The sequence below is a fragment of the Salmo salar genome, chromosome 08, assembly GCF_965601325.2.
Source record: "Salmo salar chromosome 08, fSalSal1, whole genome shotgun sequence".
NCBI lineage: Eukaryota > Metazoa > Chordata > Actinopteri > Salmoniformes > Salmonidae > Salmo > Salmo salar.
The window spans coordinates 33212501-33240000 of record NC_138298.1 but is presented as its reverse complement, the minus strand read 5'-3'; the positions used below and the strand labels follow the sequence as shown (position 1 = coordinate 33240000).

At 48.4% G+C, this 27500-nt stretch overlaps 1 protein-coding gene across 1 annotated transcript in view; it reads left to right on the top strand.

Moving 5' to 3' along the window:
- The window catches only part of maml3 (mastermind-like transcriptional coactivator 3), a 242519-nt gene that overhangs the window by 67287 nt on the left and 147732 nt on the right, over positions 1–27500 (top strand). Inside the window, exons 2-3 of the mRNA XM_045723115.2 lie at positions 8198–8947; positions 10432–11397. Of these exons, the coding sequence (XP_045579071.2) occupies positions 8198–8947; positions 10432–11397 (1716 nt within the window). The remainder of the gene's footprint in view (positions 1–8197; positions 8948–10431; positions 11398–27500) is intronic.

Sequence of the window (27500 nt, the reverse complement as noted above, 5' to 3'; positions counted from 1 at the left end):
TCTCTTCATATCCTCTCTCCTCCTCTCTCTCTTCATATCCTCTCTCCTCCTCTCTCTCTTCATATCCTCTCTCCTCCTCTCTCTCTTCATATCCTCTCTCCTCCTCTCTCTCTTCATATCCTCTCTCCTCCACTCTCTCCTCCTCTCTCTTCTATCTTCATCCTCCCTCTCTCCTCTTCTCTCTCCTCCTCTCTCTTCATATCCTGTCTCCTCACTCTCTCCTCTCCTCTCTCTTCATATCCTCTCTCCTCCACTCTCTCCTCCTCTCTCTTCATATCCTCTCTCCTCCCACTCTCCTCCTCTCTCTTCATATCCTCTCTCCTCCACTCTCTCCTCCTCTCTCTTCATATCCTCTCTCCTCCACTCTCTCCTCCTCTCTCTTCATATCCTCTCTCCTCCACTCTCTCTCTTCTCTCTCTTCATATCCTCTCTCCTCCACTCTCCTCCTCTCTCTCTCTTCATATCCTCTCTCTCCTTTCTCTCCTCTCTCTCTCTTCATATCCTCTCTCCTCCACTCTCTCCTTCTCTCTCTCTTCATATCCTCTCTCCTCCACTCTCTCCTCCTTTCTCTCCTCTCTTCATATCCTCTCTCCTCCTTTCTCTCCTCTCTCTTCATATCCTCTCTCCTCCTCTCTCTCCTCCACTCTCTCCTCCTCTCTCTCTTCATATCCTCTCTCCTCCACTCTCTCCTCTCTCTCCTCCACTCTCTCCTCCTCTCTCTCTTCATATCCTCTCTCCTCCACTCTCTCCTCTCTCTCCTCCACTCTCTCCTCCTCTCTCTCTTCATATCCTCTCTCCTCCTCTCTCTCTTCATATCCTCTCTCCTCCGCTCTCTCCTCCTCTCTCTTCATATCCTTTCTCCTCCACTCTCTCCTCTTCTCTCTCCTCCTCTCTCTCTTCATATCCTCTCTCCTCCACTCTCTCCTTCTCTCTCTCTTCATATCCTCTCTCCTCCACTCTCTCCTTCTCTCTCTCTTCATATCCTCTCTCCTCCTTTCTCTCCTCTCTCTCTTCATATCCTCTCTCCTCCTTTCTCTCCTCTCTCTCTTCATATCCTCTCTCCTCCTCTCTCTCCTCCTCTCTCTCTTCATATCCTCTCGCCTCCACTCTCTCCTCCTCTCTCTCTTCATATCCTCTCGCCTCCACTCTCTCCTCTCTCTTCATATCCTCTCTCCTCCTTTCTCTCCTCTCTCTTCATATCCTCTCTCCTCCTCTCTCTCCTCCTCTCTCTCTTCATATCCTCTCTCCTCCTCTCTCTCTTCATATCCTCTCTCCTCCTTTCTCTCCTCTCTCTCTCTTCATATCCTCTCTCCTCCTTTCTCTCCTCTCTCTCTCTTCATATCCTCTCTCCTCCTTTCTCTCCTCTCTCTCTCTTCATATCCTCTCTCTTCTCTCTCCTCCACTCTCTCCTCCTCTCTCTCTTCATATCCTCTCGCCTCCACTCTCTCCTCTCTCTCCTCCACTCTCTCCTCCTCTCTCTCTTCATATCCTCTCTCCTCCTCTCTCTCTTCATATCCTCTCTCCTTCTCTCTCTCTTCATATCCTCTCTCCTCCACTCTCTCCTTCTCTCTCTCTTCATATCCTCTCTCCTCCTTTCTCTCCTCTCTCTCTTCATATCCTCTCTCCTCCTTTCTCTCCTCCTCTCTCTCTTCATATCCTCTCGCCTCCACTCTCTCCTCCTCTCTCTCTTCATATCCTCTCGTCTCCACTCTCTCCTCTCTCTTCATATCCTCTCTCCTCCTTTCTCTCCTCTCTCTTCATATCCTCTCTCCTCCTCTCTCTCCTCCTCTCTCTCTTCATATCCTCTCTCCTCCTCTCTCTCTTCATATCCTCTCTCCTCCTCTCTCTCCTCCTCTCTCTCTTCATATCCTCTCTCCTCCTCTCTCTTCATATCCTCTCTCCTCCTCTCTCTTCATATCCTCTCTCCTCCTCTCTCTCTTCATATCCTCTCTCCTCCACTCTCTCCTTCTCTCGCTCTTCATATTCTCTCTCCCTCTCTCTCTCTTCATATCCTCTCTCCCTCTCCTCTCTTTCTCCTTCTCTCTTTTCATATCCTCCACTCTCTCCTCCTCTCTCTCTTCATAACCTCTCTCCCTCTCCTCTCTTTCTCTCTTTCATATGCTCTCTTTCTCCTTCTCTCTTTTCATATCCTCCACTCTCTCTCCCCCCCTCTCATCCTATTCTCTTGTGTATGTCCTCTTCCCCTCGTTTCTCTCTCCCTCCGTCTATACACCACCTCCCCCCTCTCTCCTCTCAGATAATGATTAAGTGCTAACATGCGTTCGTTAACACGCTGTCGTTCGCCCTGGAAGAAACCTCTCCCTCTGTCTAGAGAGGAGCGACGCCGCAGAGCACCCCCTTCTCCCTCTGTCTAGAGAGGAGCGACGCCGCAGAGCACCCCCTTCTCCCTCTGTCTAGAGAGGAGCGACGCCGCAGAGCACCCCCTTCTCCCTCTGTCTAGAGAGGAGCGACGCCGCAGAGCACCCCCTTCTCCCTCTGTCTAGAGAGGAGCGACGCCGCAGAGCACCCCATTCTCCCTCTGTCTAGAGAGGAGCGACGCCGCAGAGCACCCCCTTCTCCCTCTGTCTAGAGAGGAGCGACGCCGCAGAGCACCCCCTTCTCCCTCTGTCTAGAGAGGAGCGACGCCGCAGAGCACCCCATTCTCCCTCTGTCTAGAGAGGAGCGACGCCGCAGAGCACTCCATTCTCCCTCTGTCTAGAGAGGAGCGACGCCGCAGAGCACCCCCTTCTCCCTCTGTCTAGAGAGGAGGGACGCCGCAGAGCACCCCCTTCTCTCTCTGTCTAGAGAGGAGCGACGCCGCGGAGCACCCTCTTCTCTCTCTGTCTAGAGAGGAGCGACGCCGCGGAGCACCCCCTTCTCTCTCTGTCTAGAGAGGAGCGACGCCGCGGAGCACCCCCTTCTCTCTCTGTCTAGAGAGGAGCGACGGCGCGGAGCACCCCCTTCTCCCTCTGTCTAGAGAGGAGCGACGCCGCGGAGCACCCCCTTCTCTCTCTGTCTAGAGAGGAGCGACGCCGCGGAGCATCCCCTTCTCTCTCTGTCTAGAGAGGAGCGACGCCGCGGAGCACCCCCTTCTCTCTCTGTGTAGAGAGGAGCGACGCCGCGGAGCACCCCCTTCTCTCTCTGTGTAGAGAGGAGCGACGCCGCGGAGCACCCCCTTCTCTCTCTGTGTAGAGAGGAGCGACGCCGCGGAGCACCCCCTTCTCTCTCTGTGTAGAGAGGAGCGACGCCGCGGAGCACCCCCTTCTCTCTCTGTGTAGAGAGGAGCGACGCCGCGGAGCACCCCCTTCTCTCTCTGTCTAGAGAGGAGCGACGCCGCGGAGCACCCCATTCTCCCTCTGTCTAGAGAGGAGCGACGCCGCAGAGCACCCCCTTCTCCCTCTGTCTAGAGAGGAGCGACGCCGCAGAGCACCCCCTTCTCCCTCTGTCTAGAGAGGAGCGACGCCGCAGAGCACCCCATTCTCCCTCTGTCTAGAGAGGAGCGACGCCGCAGAGCACTCCATTCTCCCTCTGTCTAGAGAGGAGCGACGCCGCAGAGCACCCCCTTCTCCCTCTGTCTAGAGAGGAGGGACGCCGCAGAGCACCCCCTTCTCTCTCTGTCTAGAGAGGAGCGACGCCGCGGAGCACCCTCTTCTCTCTCTGTCTAGAGAGGAGCGACGCCGCGGAGCACCCCCTTCTCTCTCTGTCTAGAGAGGAGCGACGCCGCGGAGTATCCCCTTCTCTCTCTGTCTAGAGAGGAGCGACGCCGCGGAGCACCCCCTTCTCTCTCTGTCTAGAGAGGAGCGACGCCGCGGAGCACCCCCTTCTCTCTCTGTCTAGAGAGGAGCGACGGCGCGGAGCACCCCCTTCTCCCTCTGTCTAGAGAGGAGCGACGCCGCGGAGCACCCCCTTCTCTCTCTGTCTAGAGAGGAGCGACGCCGCGGAGCATCCCCTTCTCTCTCTGTCTAGAGAGGAGCGACGCCGCGGAGCACCCCCCTTCTCTCTCTGTGTAGAGAGGAGCGACGCCGCGGAGCACCCCCTTCTCTCTCTGTGTAGAGAGGAGCGACGCCGCGGAGCACCCCCTTCTCTCTCTGTGTAGAGAGGAGCGACGCCGCGGAGCACCCCCTTCTCTCTCTGTGTAGAGAGGAGCGACGTCGCGGAGCACCCCCTTCTCTCTCTGTGTAGAGAGGAGCGACGCCGCGGAGCACCCCCTTCTCTCTCTGTGTAGAGAGGAGCGACGCCGCGGAGCACCCCCTTCTCCCTCTGTCTAGAGAGGAGCGACGCCGCAGAGCACCCCCTTCTCCCTCTGTCTAGAGAGGAGCGACGCCGCAGAGCACCCCCTTCTCTCTCTGTCTAGAGAGGAGCGACGCCGCAGAGCACCCCATTCTCCCTCTGTCTAGAGAGGAGCGACGCCGCAGAGCACCCCCTTCTCCCTCTGTCTAGAGAGGAGCGACGCCGCAGAGCACCCCCTTCTCCCTCTGTCTAGAGAGGAGCGACGCCGCAGAGCACCCCATTCTCCCTCTGTCTAGAGAGGAGCGACGCCGCAGAGCACTCCATTCTCCCTCTGTCTAGAGAGGAGCGACGCCGCAGAGCACCCCCTTCTCCCTCTGTCTAGAGAGGAGGGACGCCGCAGAGCACCCCCTTCTCTCTCTGTCTAGAGAGGAGCGACGCCGCGGAGCACCCTCTTCTCTCTCTGTCTAGAGAGGAGCGACGCCGCGGAGCACCCCCTTCTCTCTCTGTCTAGAGAGGAGCGACGCCGCGGAGCATCCCCTTCTCTCTCTGTCTAGAGAGGAGCGACGCCGCGGAGCACCCCCTTCTCTCTCTGTCTAGAGAGGAGCGACGCCGCGGAGCACCCCCTTCTCTCTCTGTCTAGAGAGGAGCGACGGCGCGGAGCACCCCCTTCTCCCTCTGTCTAGAGAGGAGCGACGCCGCGGAGCACCCCCTTCTCTCTCTGTCTAGAGAGGAGCGACGCCGCGGAGCATCCCCTTCTCTCTCTGTCTAGAGAGGAGCGACGCCGCGGAGCACCCCCTTCTCTCTCTGTGTAGAGAGGAGCGACGCCGCGGAGCACCCCCTTCTCTCTCTGTGTAGAGAGGAGCGACGCCGCGGAGCACCCCCTTCTCTCTCTGTGTAGAGAGGAGCGACGCCGCGGAGCACCCCCTTCTCTCTCTGTGTAGAGAGGAGCGACGCCGCGGAGCACCCCCTTCTCTCTCTGTGTAGAGAGGAGCGACGCCGCGGAGCACCCCCTTCTCTCTCTGTGTAGAGAGGAGCGACGCCGCGGAGCACCCCCTTCTCTCTCTGTGTAGAGAGGAGCGACGCCGCGGAGCACCCCCTTCTCTCTCTGTGTAGAGAGGAGCGACGCCGCGGAGCACCCCCTTCTCTCTCTGTGTAGAGATGTTGTTGTCCCACCACATCTCTCTGTGTAGAGATGTTGTTGTCCCACCACATCTCTCTGTGTAGAGATGTTGTTGTCCCACCACATCTCTCTGTGTAGAGATGTTGTTGTCCCACCACATCTCTCTGTGTGGAGGGGCTGTGTTTTTCAGCGTACTACTTTGACTCTTCTATCTAATGTATTTTATACCGTAACAGTTCCTCCTGACCCGTACCCTTGTCCACTCCATTTTAGCCACTGCTAGATATGAGACTTTCCTCAGTAGTAAGACATGTTTACAGGTCATGACATCCTAACTAGGCACTGACAATACACCTGTATTATAGATAGGAGACCTTCTAGTGCCATCTCTGGGTTACCATGATACCCATCATCTCACCAATGACCACTGTTCTAACCATACTGGCTTACTGTATATCATACACGTCCCTCTCTCTCTCTCTCTCTCTCTCTCTCTCTCTCCTCTCTCTCTCTCTCTCTCTCTCTCTCTCTCTCTCTCTCTCTCTCTCTCTCTCTCTCTCTCTCTCTCTCCTTCTGCCTGCCAGTTGATTATGATAATGAAAGGGGAAACACTAAAGCACACTCCTCTGATCTCTCCCCTTTTCTCAGAAAACGGCCCTAAATGAGCCTGCTGTGATTGCTAATAGAGGTTTAGCGTTGCACTCTGTCTCTCGCTCTCTCTGTCTCTCGCTCTCTCTGTCTCTCGCTCTCTCTGTCTCTCGCTCTCTCTGTCTCTCGCTCTCTCTGTCTCTCGCTCTCTTTCTCTCGCTCTCTCTTTCTCTGTCTCTCGCTCTGTCTCTCGCTCTGTCTCTCGCTCTCGGTCTCGCTCTCTCTCTGTCTCTGTCTCTCTCTGTCTCTCTCTCTCGCCTTTTCTCTCAATGTCTAACTCAGCAAACAGTTATGAAGAAATATGTTTTCCTTTATTTATCTGGACTTAACCATAACCTCATTCGCCGATAAGAGACATTTCAGAGCTAACGTGTGATTTGAAGTTAATTTGAATGTAATGTAAAGTGTGTGAGTGCTATTGAAATGTGTTAACCTCTCTGGGGTATATGGGATGTTACCGTCCCACCTGCGGGACACACTATTCAACAGCCAGTGAAATAGCAGGGCGCCAAATTCAAAACAACAAAAATCTCATAATTCAAATTTCTCACACATACAAGTATTATACACCATTTTATAGATAAGACTCTCGTTAACCCAACCACATTGTCCGATTTCAAAAAGGCTTTACGGCGAAAGCAAAACATTAGATTATGTTAGGTCACCACCTAAACAAGAAAAGCCACACAGCCATTTTCCAAGCAAGGACAGGCGTCACAAAAACCAGAAATACAGCTAAAATTAAGCAATAACCTTTGATGATCTTCATCAGATGGCACTCATAGGACTTCATGTTACACAATACATGTATGTTTTGCTCGATAAAGTTCATATTTATATCAACAAAAAAACCATTTTACATTGGCCCGTAATGTTCAGAAATGTTTTTCCTTCAAAAACGTCCGGTGAATGAGCACATCAATTTATTGAAATACTCGCCATAAACGTTGATAAAATATTAAACTGTTATTCAAAGAATTACAGATAAACATCTCCTTTATGCAACCGCTGTGACAGATTTCAAAAAAGCTTCACGGGGAAAGCTCACTTTGCAATAATCTGAGTACGGCGCTCAGAAAAATACACCAGGCAATACAGATACCTGCCATTTTGGAGTCATCTAAAATCATAAATAGCATTAGAAATATTCACTTACCTTTGATGATCTTCATCAGAAGGCACTCCTAGGAATCCCAGGTCCACAATAAATGTTGTTTTGTTCAAATACCTCCTTGTTGTTTGCGCGTTCACTAAGCTACTCCAAATGTAGGAAGCGCGCTGAAAATTTCAAGACGAAAAGTCAAAAAAAGTTATATTTATGTTCGTAGAAACATGTCAAACGATGTATAGAATCAATATTTAGGGCCTTTTTAACATAACTTCAATAATATTCCAACCGGACGATTCCATTGTCTTGAAAAATGTAATGGAACACAGCTATCTCTCATGTGAATGCGCGCCAATGAACTCATGTCTTTTCCTGAGTCAACAACTTCCAACTTCCTTTGTTCGCTCTCTGTTCACCATAGAAGCCTCAAACAACTTTCTAAAGACTGTTGACATCTAGTGGAAGCCTTAGGAAGTGCAAAAGGAACCTTAAGTCACTGTGTGTTAGTTAGGCAATCACTTGAAAAAACTACAAGCCTCAGATTTCCCACTTCCTGTATGGAATCTTCTCAGGTTTTTGCCTGCCATATGAGTTCTGTTATACTCACAGACATCATTCAAACAGTTTTAGAAACTGCATATCCTACCTTCTGAGTCTGAGTAGCAGGCAGTTTAATTTGGGCACGCCTTTCATCCGGACGTCAAAATACTGCCCCCTACCCTAGAGAAGTTAAATAGGCTCTGACTTGGGAAATATACAGGTACAGGTGTTGTCCCAGGAAGTTTTCCCCTGCTAACATATCTTCTGATCATCAGATCCAAAATGGCCTCTCTGTCTCTGTTTTCACATGCTAACATATCTTCTGATCATCAGATCTAAAATGGCCTCTCTGTCTCTGTTTTCACATGCTAACATGTCTTCTGATCATCAGATCTAAAATGGCCTCTCTGTCTCTGTTTTCACATGCTAACATATCTTCTGATCATCAGATCTAAAATGGCCTCTCTGTCTCTGTTTTCACATGCTAACATATCTTCTGATCATCAGATCCAAAATGGCCTCTGACACTTACCTGTTTCCCTGTCCCACAGCTCCAGGAGACAGTGAAGAGGAAACTGGACAGCGCACGCTCGCCCCTCAATGGTGACCAGAATGGGATCTGCGACGGGAGCTATTCCCCGACCACCAAAAGATTACGAAAAGACGGATCAGGATTGGGCGGACTGGACTCTCTCACGGGCCTCCCCAACAACGTCCCCCCCATTTCCCCGCTCCACCAGATGGACATCAAACCTTTACTAGGAGTCGCTGGGAACGCCAACAACCCTAGCGTAAACAACAACAACGTCAATGTCAACAACTGTAACTCCGGTCCCGGCAGCAATGGTAGCCATGGCAACCACGCTGGCAGCGGCTTGGGCTCAGGTCGCCCGGGTGATGTCAAGCTCAACGGCGATCTCCCCAACATCAAGCTCAACGGTTCCTTAGACCTCGAGGACGGCTTCGGACTCCTCAAAGACCTCAAACAGGAGCCGCTCGACGACGGGGGAGGGATTGAGTCGTCGGATACGTCCTTGTCCAATCAGAACAAGCTGTTTTCGGACATCAACCTGAATGACCAGGAGTGGCAGGAGCTGATTGATGAGCTGGCCAATACGGTGCCGGAGGACGACATGCAGGACCTCTTCAATGAAGACTTTGAGGAGAAGAAGGAGGCAGAGTTTACCAGGCCGGCCAATCAGACCCCGGTACCGCAGGACCCGCCTCCTATGGGCACAGTGGCTCATCAACCGACGAACCAAGCGCAGGGGGCGTCACAAGTCCCCATGGGTTCCCCACAGGTACCTTTTGATTTGGTTTATTAAGGGTTAATAGCAAACCTATTGTTTTTTAGTGTTGCTCTCTCTCGCTCTGTCTGTCTGTCTGTCTGTCTGTCTGTCTGTCTGTCTGTCTGTCTCTCTGTCTGTCTGTCTGTCTGTCTGTCTGTCTGTCTGTCTGTCTGTCTGTCTGTCTGTCTGTCTGTCTGTCTGTCTGTCTGTCTGTCTGTGTCTCTCTCTCGCGCTCTCTCTCTCGCGCTCTCTCTCGCGCTCTCTCTCTCGCGCTCTCGCGCTCTCTTGCTCTCTGTAGCAGCTCCTCTCCTCTCTTCCCTCCATCTCTTTAACCAGCCCTACTCCTCCTGTTCTCTCTCTCCTCCTCTCTCTCCTCCACTCTCTCATCCTCTCTCTCTTCAGCTTCATTAAGTAGTACCCGCAAAGCACCAGTCTAACCGTCAACAGTGAAGAGGCTACTCCGGGATACTGGCCTTCTAGGCAGAGTTTCAAGAAAAAGCCATATCTCAGACAGGCCAGTAAAATATAAAATATTAAGTTGGGCAAAATAACACTGGAACTCTGCCTAGAAGACCAGCATCCCGGAGTCGCCTCTTCACTGTTGACATTGAGACTGGTGTTTTGCAGGTACTATTTAAGGAAGCTGCCAGTTGAGGACTTGTGAGGCGTCTGTTTCTCAAACTAGACACTCTAATGTACTTGTCCTCTTGCTCAGTTGTGCACCGGGGCCTCCCACATCTCTTCCTATTCTGGTTAGAGACAGTTTGTGCTGTTCTGTGAAGGGAGTAGTACACAGCGTTGTACGAGATTTTCAGTTTCTTGGCAATTTCTCACATGGAATAGCTTTCATTCCTCAGAACAAGAATAGACTGACGAGTTTAAGAAGAAAGTTATTTTTTTCTGGTCATTTTGACCTTGTAATCGAACCCACAAATGTTGATGCTTCAGAAACTCAACTAGTCTAAAGAAGTTTTATTGCTTCTTTTTTCCTAATGTGAGACTCTACCCCATATAACTTCACATGTTGTTATGCTGTTTTTGGTTGTAGATGGTTTTCAATAGTTCAATAGTAAAGCATGTGATTGTTCCATTCTCTTAACGTTGCTATTACTTAAATACTGGCTGTCAAATGATACCAATTGTTATATTTACATTCTTAAAAATAACTTGGTCTGAAATAATGTCACCGAGTGGCCCATAGGTGGCGCTGTTATAAGCAGTCTCACTTAAATCATCATATTCGCCGCTCATTTGAACGTGAGACTTGAAACTTTGTATGTAGGTGTCTTTCCTCATGCTGAACAAATTTGCCTGAAGGACCCATAAGTTCCGTCAGAATAGATGTGATAGAAAGACAGTGGTTGTGGTCTTGTTTGAATATGATGTGATTGAAATGTGATTGTGCCTCTACTGCTTGTTATTACAGTACGTTGTCCATGTTATTCTGGGATATGAAATGTAGCTGTTTTCTGTAATGTAATGATTCCTCTCCCCAGGTCCGGCCGTCATCTTCGGGCCCTCAGTTTGCCACCGCCGCCAACGGAACACCGCCCCAGCAGCCTTTGCAGCAGTCCCCACAGGTCGCCATGGCCTCAGGCTCCCCTCTCCCCAACTGTGTGGCCCGGTCGCCACAGACACCCACCCAGGCCCAGACGCAGTCCGGACCCAGACCAGGGAACGGATTTATGATGAACACAGGCCAAGGTGTGGGCCAGGCAGGTACAGGATCTAATGGCCCTGGAGTCCCCACCGGGCCTGGCCCGGTGACCTCTGACCTGTCGCCTGCTGAGCAACTCAAAGCGATGGCGGCACAGCAGCGCGCTAAGCTAATGCAGCAGCAGAAACAACAGCAGCAGCAGCAGCAGCAGGCTAACTGGTCCCCTGCCGGCGCTCCAACCAGCCCCTACGCCTCTGGTCCTTTCAACCAACAGGACAAGCCCAACAGCCCAATGATGTACCCACCTCAAGCCTTCAACCCTGGCCCACAGGGCCCCCTGGTGGCTGGGATGACCTCAAGCAACGGCCCCAAAGCTCCCATGAACAACTACCTCCCTCAGAACCCCCACAACCACATGGGCATGATAAGTCAACAACAACAGACAAACAACATGGGCGCCCAACAGAACACCCTCTCTAAACAACAACAACAGCAACTACAACAGCAGCACACGGCAGCCATGTTGTCCTACAACAACACCAAGCCGCTGAGTCACTTCAGCACCATGGGGGTCGATCACATGGGGCAGAGGATGACCCCGCCCATGGGGTCACAGGTCAAGAACCCCATGATGCCCCCATACATGCAGCAGGGAGGGGTACAGGGGGCGGGGCCGGGTCAGACCCAGGGACCAATCCCGGGCCAGACGGCTCACCTCAGCGAGGAGCAGAAGAGGATGCTGCTGATGAAGCAGAAGGTGCTGAACCAGAGCATGCCCTACAGCGCCATGCAGCCCCATGGACAGGTAGGACGGATGCCATTTTGGATCTGTTGCAGGCTTTGTAATGTGGAATTGGTGAAACTGGAGCAGAAAACCATTTTGGCTCTGGTTTAGTTTGTGTGGTGCTTTTTACTGTGTGGGATTGGTGATTCTGGAGAATGGCTTTGTGTAGATCTTTTTACAGTATTGAGTTGGATCACCATTATGGCTCTGGTTGTTTTTCGGGACAACTTTTTACAGTCTGAATAAGTGGTGATTACTGTGTCGTGCAGAACGCGAGCCGTCTTGTCTTCTGGTTGTGCTTTGTACAATGCTATATTGGTGAAACTAGTGTCCATTTTGGTTGTGTTTGTTTCTGTAATGGTGCATTCTACAGTGTGGATTTAGAAATGGAAGTCCCATTTGCAATGTTCAGACAGGCATCACAGACGGTGATGCTCTCAGCACAAGGCCTAAACACTTCTTTCTGCTTATTGTTTGTCCTTGAGAGAGGAGAGCTAGTGTTCTGATGAAAACTGATCTCTCTGTCTGTCTCTCCTCTGTCTGTCTCTCCTCTGTCTGTCTCTCCTCTGTCTGTCTCTCCTCTGTCTGTCTCTCCTCTGTCTGTCTCTCCTCTGTCTGTCTCTCCTCTGTCTGTCTGTCTCTCCTCTGTCTGTCTGTCTCTCTCCTCTGTCTGTCTGTCTCTCTCCTCTGTCTGTCTGTCTCTCCTCTGTCTGTCTCTCCTCTGTCTGTCTCTCCTCTGTCTGTCTCTCTCCTCTGTCTGTCTGTCTCTCTCCTCTGTCTGTCTGTCTCTCTCCTCTGTCTGTCTGTCTCTCTCCTCTGTCTGTCTGTCTCTCTCCTCTGTCTGTCTGTCTCTCTCCTCTGTCTGTCCTCTGTCTGTCTGTCTGTCTCTCCTCTGTCTGTCTCTCTCTCCTCTGTCTGTCTCTCTCTCCTCTGTCTGTCTCTCTCTCCTCTGTCTACTATAACTGCGTATAGAACCAAACAGTAGTTTACATTTTTCAGTCAGGAATCCAGTTTTAAAAATGAGCGTCCTGGAAACATTCTGATTCTAGAAACTTGATTTATAAAACTCCTACAAGGTGCAGCGGTGGCGGCGGGGCAAGACAAAATGGCGCCGGACGGGCGGTTGCCCCAGTAACAAGCTACAGTAGTACTGGCAGGAAAATGGTGAAAGGTATTGATGCCTTTGCACCACAAGCAGCAGCCTCCTTCTCTTCTTCTCCCTCTCTCCTCCCTCCTCTTCCTCTCCTCCCTCCCTGATAGTCTATCGGTTGGTCATTTAGGGCGCTAACATGAGGCTTAACGAATCCGTACTTCATATCCCCATCCGTCACAGTCGAGCTCAGATTGAAGTACCTCTCTCACTACTAGGATAGCGGCTAGCTGGGGCTATTTGTTTTGCCAACCTAGCCTAGTGGTTAGCGTAGCAGCTGGCTACTCAATAGGGTGGCAATCCATCACAGCTTGATAATGATAAGGCGCTAAACCAACCTCAGTTATCGAGCTAGCCATTGAGCTACCGTGTAGTTAGTAGCTAGTGGTTAAGATTAAGGGTTGGGTAGCTTGCTAAATGCTAATGCTAGCTAATACTATGTTGAATGCAAAGTGACTGTCTGAGTGGAAGTCTTTGTGTTTGTGTTAGCTAAACGGTGTGTGTGTGTGCTTCAGAAGGAGTGTGTGCTTCAGTGTGTTATCGAGTGGAGTGTGTGTGTGTTATCGAGTGGAGGGGAGGCGAGCGGCAGTTAAACGTGGCGCTGGCCCTTTAAGAGGAGGGGATAAACCCATTAGCTCATGACCAGTGAATTACTGTCATTAGAGATGGAGGTGTGTGTACACCCTCTGCTTCTCCCTCTCTCTCTTTCCCTTTAAACAGACACACTCCCTCTCTCTCTTTCCCTTTAAACAGACACACTCCCTCTCTCTCTTTCCCTTTAAACAGACACACTCCCTCTCTCTCTTTCCCTTTAAACAGACACACTCCCTCTCTCTCTTTCCCTTTAAACAGACACACTCCCTCTCTCTCTCTTTCCCTTTAAACAGACACACTCCCTCTCTCTCTTTCCCTTTAAACAGACACACTCCCTCTCTCTCTTTCCCTTTAAACAGACACACTCCCTCTCTCTCTTTCCCTTTAAACAGACACACTCCCTCTCTCTCTTTCCCTTTAAACAGACACACTCCCTCTCTCTCTTTCCCTTTAAACAGACACACTCCCTCTCTCTCTCTTTCCCTTTAAACAGACACACTCCCTCTCTCTCTTTCCCTTTAAACAAACACACTCCCTCTCTCTCTTTCCCTTTACAGACACACTCCCTCTCTCTCTTTCCCTTTAAACAGACACACTCCCTCTCTCTCTTTCCCTTTAAACAGACACACTCCCTCTCTCTCTTTCCCTTTAAACAGACACACTCCCTCTCTCTCTTTCCCTTTAAACAGACACACTCCCTCTCTCTCTTTCCCTTTAAACAGACACACTCCCTCTCTCTCTTTCCCTTTACAGACACACTCCCTCTCTCTCTTTCCCTTTAAACAGACACACTCCCTCTCTCTCTTTCCCTTTAAACAGACACACTCCCTCTCTCTCTTTCCCTTTAAACAGACACACTCCCTCTCTCTCTTTCCCTTTAAACAGACACACTCCCTCTCTCTCTTTCCCTTTAAACAGACACACTCCCTCTCTCTCTTTCCCTTTAAACAGACACACTCCCTCTCTCTCTTTCCCTTTAAACAGACACACTCCCTCTCTCTCTTTCCCTTTACACAGACACACTCCCTCTCTCTCTTTCCCTTTACAGACACACTCCCTCTCTCTCTTTCCCTTTAAACAGACACACTCCCTCTCTCTCTTTCCCTTTACAGACACTCTCCCAGTCTGTAACCCCTTCTCTCTCGTTTCTCTCTTGTTCATGATATGCCTACAGTCACCCTCTTCCCCCTCGTTCCCTCTCTTCTCTCTCTTCCCCCTATGCCACCAGCACTCAGCACCAATAAACAAGACGATTTATTAAAATGAGGGCTTTGCGGCTGCCGCCCGAGGAAAGAGCGGGAGAGAAACTGAGAGAGAGGAAGGAGAGAGGGACCGAAAGAGAAAGAGACTGAGAGAGAGATTTATATGAAGAAAAACAGGAGAATGGGAGAAAGAGTGGATGTGGACTAAAGAAGCAAAGAGCAAGAAAGAGAAGGGAAGGAAAAGGAGAGAGATTTATGACAGGAGGAGGAGAGAGATGAGCGAGGGAAGGAGAGGATGTGAAAGACAGAGGAGACAGAAAGAAGCAGAAGGAAAGGGAGGATTGGGGGGGGGGAACAGAAAGGTGTGAAGACTACCTACCTGTTATTCATATTGCTGTGTCTTTTTACATATTTTGTTCCACTTGACCCTTCAAATAAAACAGGGCTTTAATGATTTCTACTGATCCAGACGGTCTATCAAACAGCACAGGGCTTATCGGACTGACTCAAATGGAAAATAAATATGTTTGTGTGTGTGTGTCGGGAGGGGTTGATGTTGGCAGTGTTTATCTCCTCCCACGGCCCCCTGGGTAAAGCCGTGTGTATGCTGTCTTTGATGGTGTGTGTGTGTGTGTGTTTTATGCAGGAGGGGTAATATTAGCACTGTCATCTCACAGGTGTCTGGGTTAAAACCCTGTTTGTGTGTGTGTGTGTGTGTGTGTGTGTGTGTGTGTGTGTGTGTGTGTGTGTGTGTGTGTGTGTGTGTGTGTGTGTGTGTGTGTGTGTGTGTGTGTGTGTGTGTGTGTGTGTGTGTGTGTGTGTGTGTGTGGTGTGTGTGTGTGTGTGTGTGTGTGTGTGTGTGTTGCAGGAGGGGTAATAATACCACTGTTTATCCCCCACAGCACCACTGTGTATATCCCTGGGTAGACGCTGGTGTGTGTGTTGTCTCACAGGTGGCTGGGTTAGACCCCTCTTTCTCCGCGTGTGTATGGTGTGTTTGTGCAGTGTATCCCTGTGTGTGTGTGTGTAAGCTAATCCTGTTAGCAGCTGTTTAGAGAGACTTCAGCCTGGCTCTTCAAAAGCTCGTTAGTCAAGCTTTAATTGTCGTCGGCTCCCTCGCTTTGCATATCACCATGACGCTAATTTATGCTCTGTCGGCGGCACGGTTACCGTCGCGGTGGTGCCTGGCTGGCAGGCTGTCGCCGTGGAAGCGGCTAGGTGGGGGTTAGAGAGAGATATGGTGTGTGTGTGTGTGTGTGTGTGTGTGTGTGTGTGTGTGTGTGGGGGGGGGGTTGGGCTGGGCTGGGCGAAGCAAGCTAAATGTGCGTGGGCGGGTCTCTTAGGCTGTGATCTGAATAATGATTGGTGGAAATGAGATTGACAGGTGTGGAGATCTCTGGAGAGCTGGTGTCATCCAATTAAATGGGAGCGAGGGGTGTGTGTGTGTGTGTGTGTGTGTGTGTGTGTGGCTGAACCCCACATGGTGACTGCAGGCGGTACTGCTGCCACTGCTAGTGCTAATAGCCCTGTGAGTCACGGCACACGGCCCCCTCACACACACACACACACACACACACACACACACACACACACACACACACACACACACACACACACACACACTGCAAACAAACAGACACACACACGGTCAAACACCCACAGGCACACACCAGCCCCCCTTCCTGCCCCTCTTGCTCTCTCTTGCTCTCTCTTTCTCTCTCTGTGGTGAGGTCTCTTTCACCCATCAGTCTCTCCTCTCCTCCCTCTTCATCCCTCTCTTTTGTTATCCCCCTCTCCGAGCTCACCTCCTCCTGCCCTCATCCAGAGCCGGAGTTAGACACACACACACACACACACACACACACGCCACCTTCACTAGAGAGAGGTGGGAAAAAAGGCAGACTGAGAGAAAGAGATCACCCCATCGCTCTGCTTCTCTCCCCTCCCCCCTACTCTCGTTATCTACAAGAGCTGGATATTACTTTCCCTTCCCCTCTCTCTCTCCCTCCCCCCTCTCTCTCTCCCTCCCCCTCTCTCTCCTTATTATCTCCTTACTCTCTCCCTCTCTTTCTCTCTCCATCTCCGTTTGCCTCTCTCCCCCCTCCTCCTTGGTGCTCTCTCTCTCGTTCTCTCTCTCCCCACACGTGTCAGGGCTTGAGCTGAGCTGCTCTCAGATCCTGTTGAGAGCCTCAGAGGAGAACGAGGGAGGAGGGAGAGGAGGAGGAGGGGGTAGGCAGGAGAAGGCTGTGTTCCGTCATGTTCTCTGCTGCACTGGCTTCCTGCTAACACTGACACCAGACTAACTGTCTCTCTCCTCATTCCTCTCCTCTCTTCTAGCGCTCCTTTCTTTACCCCTCGTTCTCTTCCCCCTCTTCTTTACTCTTCTCCTTCCTCCTGTTTTAACTCTGCTCCTCTCTTCTCCTCTCTTCTTTTTCCTCCTGTTCTCTCTTCCCTCCATCTCTTTAACCAGCCCTACTCCTCCTCTCTTCCCTCCATCTCTTTAACCAGCCCTACTCCTCCTCTCCTCTCTTCCCTCCATCTCTTTAACCAGCCCTACTCCTCCTCTCCTCTCTTCCCTCCATCTCTTTAACCAGCCCTACTCCTCCTCTCCTCTCTTCCCTCCATCTCTTTAACCAGCCCTACTCCTCCTCTCCTCTCTTCCCTCCATCTCTTTAACCAGCCCTACTCCTCCTCTCCTCTCTTCCCTCCATCTCTTTAACCAGCCCTACTCCTCCTCTCCTCTCTTCCCTCCATCTCTTTAACCAGCCCTACTCCTCCTCTCCTCTCTTCCCTCCATCTCTTTAACCAGCCCTACTCCTCCTCTCCTCTCTTCCCTCCATCTCTTTAACCAGCCCTACTCCTCCTCTCCTCTCTTCCCTCCATCTCTTTAACCAGCCCTACTCCTCCTCTCCTCTCTTCCCTCCATCTCTTTAACCAGCCCTACTCCTCCTCTCCTCTCTTCCCTCCATCTCTTTAACCAGCCCTACTCCTCCTCTCCTCTCTTCCCTCCATCTCTTTAACCAGCCCTACTCCTCCTCTCCTCTCTTCCCTCCATCTCTTTAACCAGCCCTACTCCTCTCTCTCCTCTCTTCCCTCCATCTCTTTAACCAGCCTTGCTCCCCTGTGCTTAGTATTCGTTCTACTCCACTAAACCTGATCAATACAAGATCAACACACACCAACAAATCCAACTGCAGCTGCAGGGAGCAGTGGGAGGGAAAGTGATTGCTGGGCTCCCCCCCCCCCCCCCCCGCAACTCCCCCGTTAAATGTGTTTGGTTTGCTCCGGCGGTGCCAGAGAAAACACACTGAGACAAACCATCTCCACACACCTCGGGGGGTGTTAATGGAGGGTCGATACTCCGCTCAACAACAGGCTGTTATTATATAGTAGTAGGGAGGCTGTTATTACAGATGACATGGTGGCTGTATTGTACAGTAACATTCTCTCCATATTACACCCTTTATATTTAGCCATTTAATTATTTAGCCATTTAGCCATTTAGCCATTTAGCCATTTAATAATTTAGCCATTTAATTATTTAGTCATTTAGCCATTTCGTCATTTAGCCATTTAATAATTTAGCCATTTAATAATTTAGCCATTTAATAATTTAGCCATTTAGTCATTTAGCCATTTAATCATTTAGCCATTTAATCATTTAGCCATTTCATTATTTAGCCATTTAGCCATTTAATAATTTAGCCATTTAATCATTTAGCCATTTAATAATTTAGCCATTTAATAATTTAGCCATTTAATAATTTAGCCATTTAGTCATTTAGCCATTTAATCATTTAGCCATTTAATCATTTAGCCATTTCATTATTTAGCCATTTAGCCATTTAATTATTTAGCCATTTAATCATTTAGCCATTTAATAATTTAGCCATTTAATCATTTAGCCATTTCATTATTTAGCCATTTAGCCATTTAATTATTTAGCCATTTAATTATTTAGCCATTTAGCCATTTAGTCACTCTTACAGTAGTGAGTGCATCCATTTTCATTGTTACTGGTCCCCCGTGGGAATGGAACCCAGAACCCTGGTGTTGTCAGTGCCGTGCTCTACCAACTGAGCCACACAGGACTCCTTATATTCTAGATGAAATACACTGAGTGTACAAAACATTAAGAACAACTTCCTAATATTGAGTTGTCCTCAGAACAGCCTCAATTCGTCAGGACATGGACTCTACAAGGTATCAATAGCGTTCCACAGGGATGCTGGCCCATGTTGACTACAATGCTTCCCACAGTTGTGTCAAGTTGGCTGGATGTCTTTTGGGTGGTGGACCATTGTTGATCCACTCCTTAGCCACTGGGCTACCTACCGGTATTAACTGACATCAGGTGATAAGTGGTGGGAATGAGCTCCATTTTCCTGTCTGGAAGACGCATTCTTCAAAGATTGCTTTTGTGAGTGTGTGCAAGGGTGTTTCGCAACAGTTGTGTGTGTGTGTGTGTGTGTGTGTGTGTGTGTGTGTGTGTGTGTGTGTGTGTGTGTGTGGTGTGTGTGTGTGTGTGTGTGTGTGTGTGTGTGTGTGTGTGTGTGTGTGTGTGTGTGTGTGTGTGTGTCTGCGTGCGGTAGTGTTTGTGTCTGGGGGGGCAAATCATTCTTATTCTGTGTCTGGGCCAGACAGGAGGGTAGAGGAGAGAAGGAGGGGAGAGGAGAGAAGGAGGGGAGAGGAGAGAAGGAGAGGGGAAAGGAGAGGAGAGAAGGAGGGGAGAGGAGAGCCACAGCACAGTGAGATCCCTGCATACTAAATAGACTGGTGTCGCCCCAGCCAGCACCTGCCAGGCTACACACACACACACACACACACACACACACACACACACACACACACACACACACACACACACACACACACACACACACACACACACACACACACACACACATTCCTCTGCCACTCACACCTCATGCCAGCTCAAAGTTTGGCCGCCTCAGCCTGCTCCAGGTTGCCATGGACACCATGGCCCACAGCACCTAGCAGCCAGAATCAATGGGAAGCTTCAAGACCAGAGAGGCAGGGGGTAGAGAGAGAGGGAGAGGGTGTGTGTGTGTCTTGGTCGAATATGGGAAGGCACAGATGTGACCTCACCCCTGTCCCCAAAGTGCCCCCTCTCTCCCCATCTGCTCTGACACTCTCTCTGAGTCCACTGACTAGATGGGGTTCTGGTGCGCTCCAGTTCCTGTTCAAGATAACTGTGTGTTGTACTCTTTTCCTATAATTCTATGAGGCAAATAGCTGACAGCAGGAACACATGGCTCTGTCTTAAGTAAGAACAGTCTGATAATATGACTGGGGTGGTCTGATAATATGACTGGGGTGGTCTGATAATATGACTGGGGTGGTCTGATAATATGACTGGGGTGGTCTGATAATATGACTGGGGTGGTCTGATAATATGACTGGGGTGGTCTGATAATATGACTGGGGTGGTCTGATAATATGACTGGGGTGGTCTGATAATATGACTGGGGTGGTCTGATAATATGACTGGGGTAGTCTGATAATATGACTGGAGTGGTCTGAAAATATGACTGGGGTGGTCTGATAATATGACTGGGGTGATAGTGGTCTGATAATATGACTGGGGTGGTCTGATAATATGACTGGGGTGGTCTGATAATATGACTGGGGTGATCTGATAATATGACTGGGGTAGTCTGATAATATGACTGGAGTGGTCTGAAAATATGACTGGGGTGGTCTGATAATATGACTGGGGTGATAGTGGTCTGATAATATGACTGGGGTGGTCTGATAATATGACTGGGGTGGTCTGATAATATGACTGGGGTGGTCTGATAATATGACTGGGGTGGTCTGATAATATGACTGGGGTGGTCTGATAATATGACTGGGGTGGTCTGATAATATGACTGGGGTGATAGTGGTCTGATAATATGACTGGGGTGGTCTGATAATATGACTGGGGTGATAGTGGTCTGATAATATGACTGGGGTGGTCTGATAATATAACTGGGGTGGTCTGATAATATGACTGGGGTGATAGTGGTCTGATAATATGACTGGGGTGGTCTGATAATATGACTGGGGTGATAGTGGTCTGATAATATGACTGGGGTGGTCTGATAATATAACTGGGGTGGTCTGATAATATGACTGGGGTGGTCTGATAATATGACTGGGGTGGTCTGATAATATAACTGGGGTGGTCTGATAATATGACTGGGGTGTTAGTGAAGTTTATAATATGTTTGCGTCAATCCACTGTCAATACTGACACCATTAATACTTATGTAGTGGCTGACAGTTAGACTCTCTCTAGGTCCTCTTATCTACACTGAACTACACACAAGGACGGACAGGAAGTCAGGAGAGGCAAGACACCGGGAGAAAGGGGGAGGGAGAAAGACGCGCACACACACACCAATGATATAGAGAGTGAAAAAAAGAGAGTAGAGACAGAAGAGAGAGGGAGAGAGGGAGAGAGAGAGGGAGAGACAGAGACGGCTGCAGAGCTTTGAGGATTAGGGCTAGAATTTGACTTTTTTGTAGAGAGATTCTTTTTCTCTGAGCAATTTGCCTCCAACGCCTTGAACACGGTTAATCCACTCTTAAAGAAACCTAATCCTGCTACCATGTACCTGATACTGAGGGAATGGAGGGAGGGAGGGATAGAGAGAGGGATGGTTAGAGAGACCCAAAATTAAGGAAAGCTTTGATACAGACTCAGTGAGCATAGCCTTGCTATTGAGAAAGACCGCCGTAGGCAGACCTGGCTCTCAAGAGAAGACAGGCTATGTGCACACTGCCCACAAAATGAGGTGGAAACTGAGCTGCACTTCCTAACCTCCTGCCAAATGTATGACCATATTAGAGACACATATTTCCCTCAGATTACACAGATCCATAAAGAATTCGAAAACAAATCCAATTTTGATAAACTCCCATATCTACTGGGTGAAATACCAGTGTTCCATCACAGCAGCAAGATGTGTGACCTGTTGCCACAAGAGAAGGTCAACCAGTGAAGAACAAACACCATTATAAATACAACCCATATTTATGCTTATTTATTTTCCCTTTTGTACTTGAACTATTTGTAAATCATTATAACACATAATATGACATTTGAAATGTCTGTATTCCTTTGGCTATTTAGTGAGTTTATTATCTCTTTCACTTGCTTTGGCAGTGTGAGCGTATGTTCCCCATGCCAATAAAGGTGTTTGAATTGAGATCCCAGGGATACAGGAGACAGAGGGGGAGTTATGGCAGTTAGTCTATAAAGGACGTGAGGTTCAGTGCATTCGGAATGTATTCAGACCCCTTGACTTGTTCCACATTTTGCTCCGTTACAGCCTATTTCTAACATGGATCAAACTGTTATTTTCCCTCATCAGTCTACACACAATATCCCATAATGATAATAAACAGATTGAATTTTTTGGTTGTTGTTGCAAATGTATTTAAAAAATTATGTTTAGATAAGTATTCAAAGTCTTAACTCAGTACTTTGTTGAAGCACCTTTGGCAGTGATTACAGCCTTGAGTCTTCTTGGGTATGACGCTACCAGCTTGGCACACCTGTATTGGGGAGTTTCTCCCATTCTTCTCTGCAGATCCTCTCAGGTTCTGTCAGGTTGGATGGGGAGTGATGCTACACAGCTATTTTCAGGACTCTCCAGAGATGTTAGATCAGGTTCATGTCCGGGCTCTGGCTGGGCAGCTCAAGGACATTTAGAGACTTGTCCCCGAAGTTAACCTTTGCCCCAGTCTGAGGTGCTGAGCGCTCTGGAGCAGGTTTTCATTAAGGATCTCTGTACTTTTCTCTGTTCATATTTGCCTCGATCCTGACTAGTCTCCCAGTCCCTGTCGCTGAAAAACATCCCCACAGCATGATGCAGCCACCACCATGCTTCACCGTAGGGATGGTGCCAGGTTTCCTCCAGACGTGACGTTTGGCATTCAGGTCAAAGAATACAATCTTGGTTTCATCAGACCAGAGATTCTTGTTGCTCATGGTCTGTGAGTCCTTTAGGTGCCTTTTGGCAAACTCCAAGCGGGCTGTTGTGTGTCATGTACTGAGGAGTGGCTTCCATCTGGCCACTCTACCATGAAGGCCTAATTGGTGCAGAGATGGTTGTCCATCTGGAAGGTTCTCCCAACTCCACAGAGGAACTCTGGAGCTCTGTCAGAGTGACCATCGGGTTCTTATTCACCTCCCTGACCAAGGCCCTTCTCCCCCGATTGCTCAAGTTGGCCGGGCAGCCAGTTCTGGGAAGAGTCTTGGTGGTTCCAAACTTCTTCCATTTAAGAATGATTGAGGCCACTGTGTTCTTGGGGACCTTCCATTCTGCAGAAATGTTTAGATACCCTTCCCCAGATCTGTGCCTCAACACAATCCTGTCTCAGAGCTCAAGGACAATTCCTTTGACCTCATGGCTTGGTTTTTGCTCTGACATGCACTTTCAACTGTGGGACCTTATATAGACAGGTGTGTGCCTTTCCAAATCACATCCAATCAATTGAATTTAATGCAGATGGACTCCAATCAAGTTGTAGAAACATCTCAAGGATGATCAATGGAAACAGGATGCACCTGAGCTCAATTTCGAGTCTCATAGCAAAGGGTCTGAATACTTATGTAAATACGGTATTTCTGTTTTTTATTTTGAACACATATGCACAGCTTTCTAAAACCCTGTTTTCAATTTGTCATTATGGGGTGTTGTGATGTCATTATGGGGTATTGTGATGTCATGGGGTATTGTGATGTCATTATGGGGTGTTGTGTGCTGAGAAAAACATTAATTTAATCAATTTTAGAATAAAGCTGTAAGGTAACAAAATGTGGAAAAGGTCAAAGGGTCTGAATACTTTCCGAATGCACTGTATATACTGCCAGTACATAGACCATTCTGCACTGTATATACTGCCAGTACATAGACCATTCTGCACTGTATATACTGCCAGTACATAGACCATTCTGCACTGTATATACTGCCAGTACATAGACCATAATGCACTGTATATACTGCCAGTACATAGACCATCATGCACTGTATATACTGCCAGTACATAGACCATCATGCACTGTATATACTGCCAGTACATAGACCATTCTGCACTGTATATACTGCCAGTACATAGACCATTCTGCACTGTAAATACTGCCAGTACATAGACCATCATGCACTGTAAATACTGCCAGTACATAGACCATAATGCACTGTGTCTACAGCCAGTACATAGACCATAATGCACTGTATATACTGCCAGTACATAGACCATTCTGCACTGTATATACTGCCAGTACATAGACCATAATGCACTGTATATACTGCCAGTACATAGACCATTCTGCACTGTATATACTGCCAGTACATAGACCATAATGCACTGTATATACTGCCAGTACATAGACCATCATGTACTGTATATACTTCCTATTACATAGACCATTCTGCACTGTATATACTGCCAGTACATAGACCATTCTGCACTGTAAATACTGCCAGTACATAGACCATAATGCACTGTGTCTACAGCCAGTACATAGACCATAATGCACTGTATATACTGCCAGTACATAGACCATTATGCACTGTATCTACTGCCAGTACATAGACCATTATGCACTGTATCTACAGCCAGTACATAGACCATAATGCACTGTGTCTACAGCCAGTACATAGACCATTCTGCACTGTAAATACTGCCAGTACATAGACCATCATGCACTGTAAATACTGCCAGTACATAGACCATAATGCACTGTGTCTACAGCCAGTACATAGACCATAATGCACTGTATCTACTGCCAGTACATAGACCATTATGCACTGTATCTACAGCCAGTACATAGACCATAATGCACTGTGTCTACAGCCAGTACATAGACCATTCTGCACTGTAAATACTGCCAGTACATAGACCATAATGCACTGTAAATACTGCCAGTACATAGACCATAATGCACTGTATCTACAGCCAGTACATAGACCATAATGCACTGTATCTACAGCCAGTACATAGACCATAATGCACTGTATATACAGCCAGTACATAGACCATAATGCACTGTATATACAGCCAGTACATAGACCATAATGCACTGTATCTACTGCCAGTACATAGACCATAATGCACTGTATATACAGCCAGTACATAGACCATAATGCACTGTATATACTGCCAGTACATAGACCATAATGCACTGCATCTACAGCCAGTACATAGACCATAATGCACTGTATATACTGCCAGTACATAGACCATAATTCACTGTATCTACAGCCAGTACATAGACCATAATGCACTGTATATACTGCCAGTACATATACCATAATGCACTGTAAATACTGCCAGTACATAGACCATAATGCACTGTATCTACAGCCAGTACATATACCATAATGCACTGTATATACAGCCAGTACATAGACCATAATGCACTGTATCTACTGCCAGTACATAGACCATAATGCACTGTATCTACAGCCAGTACATATACCATAATGCACTGTATATACTGCCAGTACATAGACCATAATGCACTGCATCTACAGCCAGTACATAGACCATAATGCACTGTATATACTGCCAGTACATAGACCATAATTCACTGTAAATACTGCCAGTACATAGACCATAATGCACTGTATCTACAGCCAGTACATATACCATAATGCACTGTATATACAGCCAGTACATAGACCATAATACACTGTATCTACTGCCAGTACATAGACCATAATGCACTGTATATACAGCAGTACATAGACCATAATGCACTGTATCTACTGCCAGTACATAGACCATAATGCACTGTATATACAGCCAGTACATAGACCATAATGCACTGTATATACTGCCAGTACATAGACCATAATGCACTGCATCTACAGCCAGTACATAGACCATAATGCACTGTATATACTGCCAGTACATAGACCATAATTCACTGTATCTACAGCCAGTACATAGACCATAATGCACTGTATATACTGCCAGTACATATACCATAATGCACTGTAAATACTGCCAGTACATAGACCATAATGCACTGTATCTACAGCCAGTACATATACCATAATGCACTGTATATACAGCCAGTACATAGACCATAATGCACTGTATCTACTGCCAGTACATAGACCATAATGCACTGTATCTACAGCCAGTACATATACCATAATGCACTGTATATACTGCCAGTACATAGACCATAATGCACTGCATCTACAGCCAGTACATAGACCATAATGCACTGTATATACTGCCAGTACATAGACCATAATTCACTGTAAATACTGCCAGTACATAGACCATAATGCACTGTATCTACAGCCAGTACATATACCATAATGCACTGTATATACAGCCAGTACATAGACCATAATACACTGTATCTACTGCCAGTACATAGACCATAATGCACTGTATATACAGCAGTACATAGACCATAATGCACTGTATCTACTGCCAGTACATAGACCATAATGCACTGTATATACAGCCAGTACATAGACCATAATGCACTGTATATACAGCCAGTACATAGACCATAATGCACTGTATCTACAGCCAGTACATAGACCATAATGCACTATATATACAACAGTACATAGACCATAATGCACTGTATATACAGCCAGTACATGGACCATAATGCACTGTATATACAGCCAGTACATGGACCATAATGCACTGTATATACAGCCAGTACATAGACCATAATGCACTGTATCTACAGCCAGTACATAGACCATAATGCACTGTATCTACAGCAGTACATAGACCATAATGCACTGTATATACAGCCAGTACATAGACCATAATGCACTGTATATACAGCCAGTACATAGACCATAATGCACTGTATATACAGCAGTACATAAACCATAATGGACACAGAGACTTTTCTACAGCTACTAGTCTAGTCTAGGCTGGGTAGATGGTTGTGTGTAGTAGATAGCTAGTGTTGGTTCTTAGCCCGAGTCCAACGCTCAGGTAGCTACAGATGAAAAGCACCGCCAACATGTAGCGTGAACGAGGGAGGAAGTCAGGGAGGGAGGAAGTCAGTCAGGGAGGGAGGAAGTCAGTCAGGGAGGGAGGGAGGAAGTCAGGGAGGGAGGGAGGAAGTCAGGGAGGGAGGAAGTCAGGGAGGCATGGAGGGAGGGAGGGAGGGCGGCACGGAGGGAGGGAGGAAGTCAGGCAGGGAGGGAGGATGTCAGGGAGGGTGGATGGGGTAGTAGTTGTTGAGGAGGTGGAGGATCTGAATGGCTCTAGTCTCTCATTAGAGCTGTGAGACCCAGAGACACTCCTTCACCAGGAGAATACCTCTCTCTCTACCTCTCTCTCTCTATTTGATTAAAAGGGATTTATTCTGGTCTGTGTTGATGGAGGATGTTCTGTTCTTCCTGGGTCACAACCATGGTCTACAGATCTAATGGTCTACAAACATACTGATCTAGACTGACTGACTAATGTCCTGTTTGTTCCTGCTCTCTCTCTCTCATTCTCTCTCTCTCATTCTCTCTCTCTCTCTCTCTCTCTCTTTCTCGTCCTCTCTCTCTCGTTCTCTCACTCTCTCTCGTTCTCTCACTCTCTCTCGTTCTCTCTCTCTCTCTCTCTCTCTCTCTCTCTCTCTCTGTGTGTTTGGGCTGTGCGTCATTATTTTTAGTGTGTGTGTGTGTATCTGTGTGTGTGTTGGACTGTGTATGTCACTACTGTTGGTGCTATCTATCTAGTGGGGCGGACAGCTGTATGGGAGGCAGCCTCTGTATCAGGCTCTACACAGGACACTATTGTCCTACCCACAATGATGAAGGGAGGGGAAGTGTGTTTATGCATTTGGGGTATGGTACCTCCTAAATGTTCACTGTTATATAGACCTGCTGTGTGGGGGTTTCTCATGGCTCCCTGCAGGTCAGTTATATAGACCTGCTGTGTGGGGGTTTCTCATGGCTCCCTGCATGTCAGTTATATAGACCTGCTGTGTGGGGGTTTCTCATGGCTCCCTGCAGGTCAGTTATATAGACCTGCTGTGTGGGGGTTTCTCATGGCTCCCTGCAGGTCAGTTATATAGACCTGCCGTGTGGGGGTTTCTCATGGCTCCCTGCAGGTCAGTTATATAGACCTGCCGTGTGGGGGTTTCTCATGGCTCCCTGCAGGTCAGTTATATAGACCTGCCG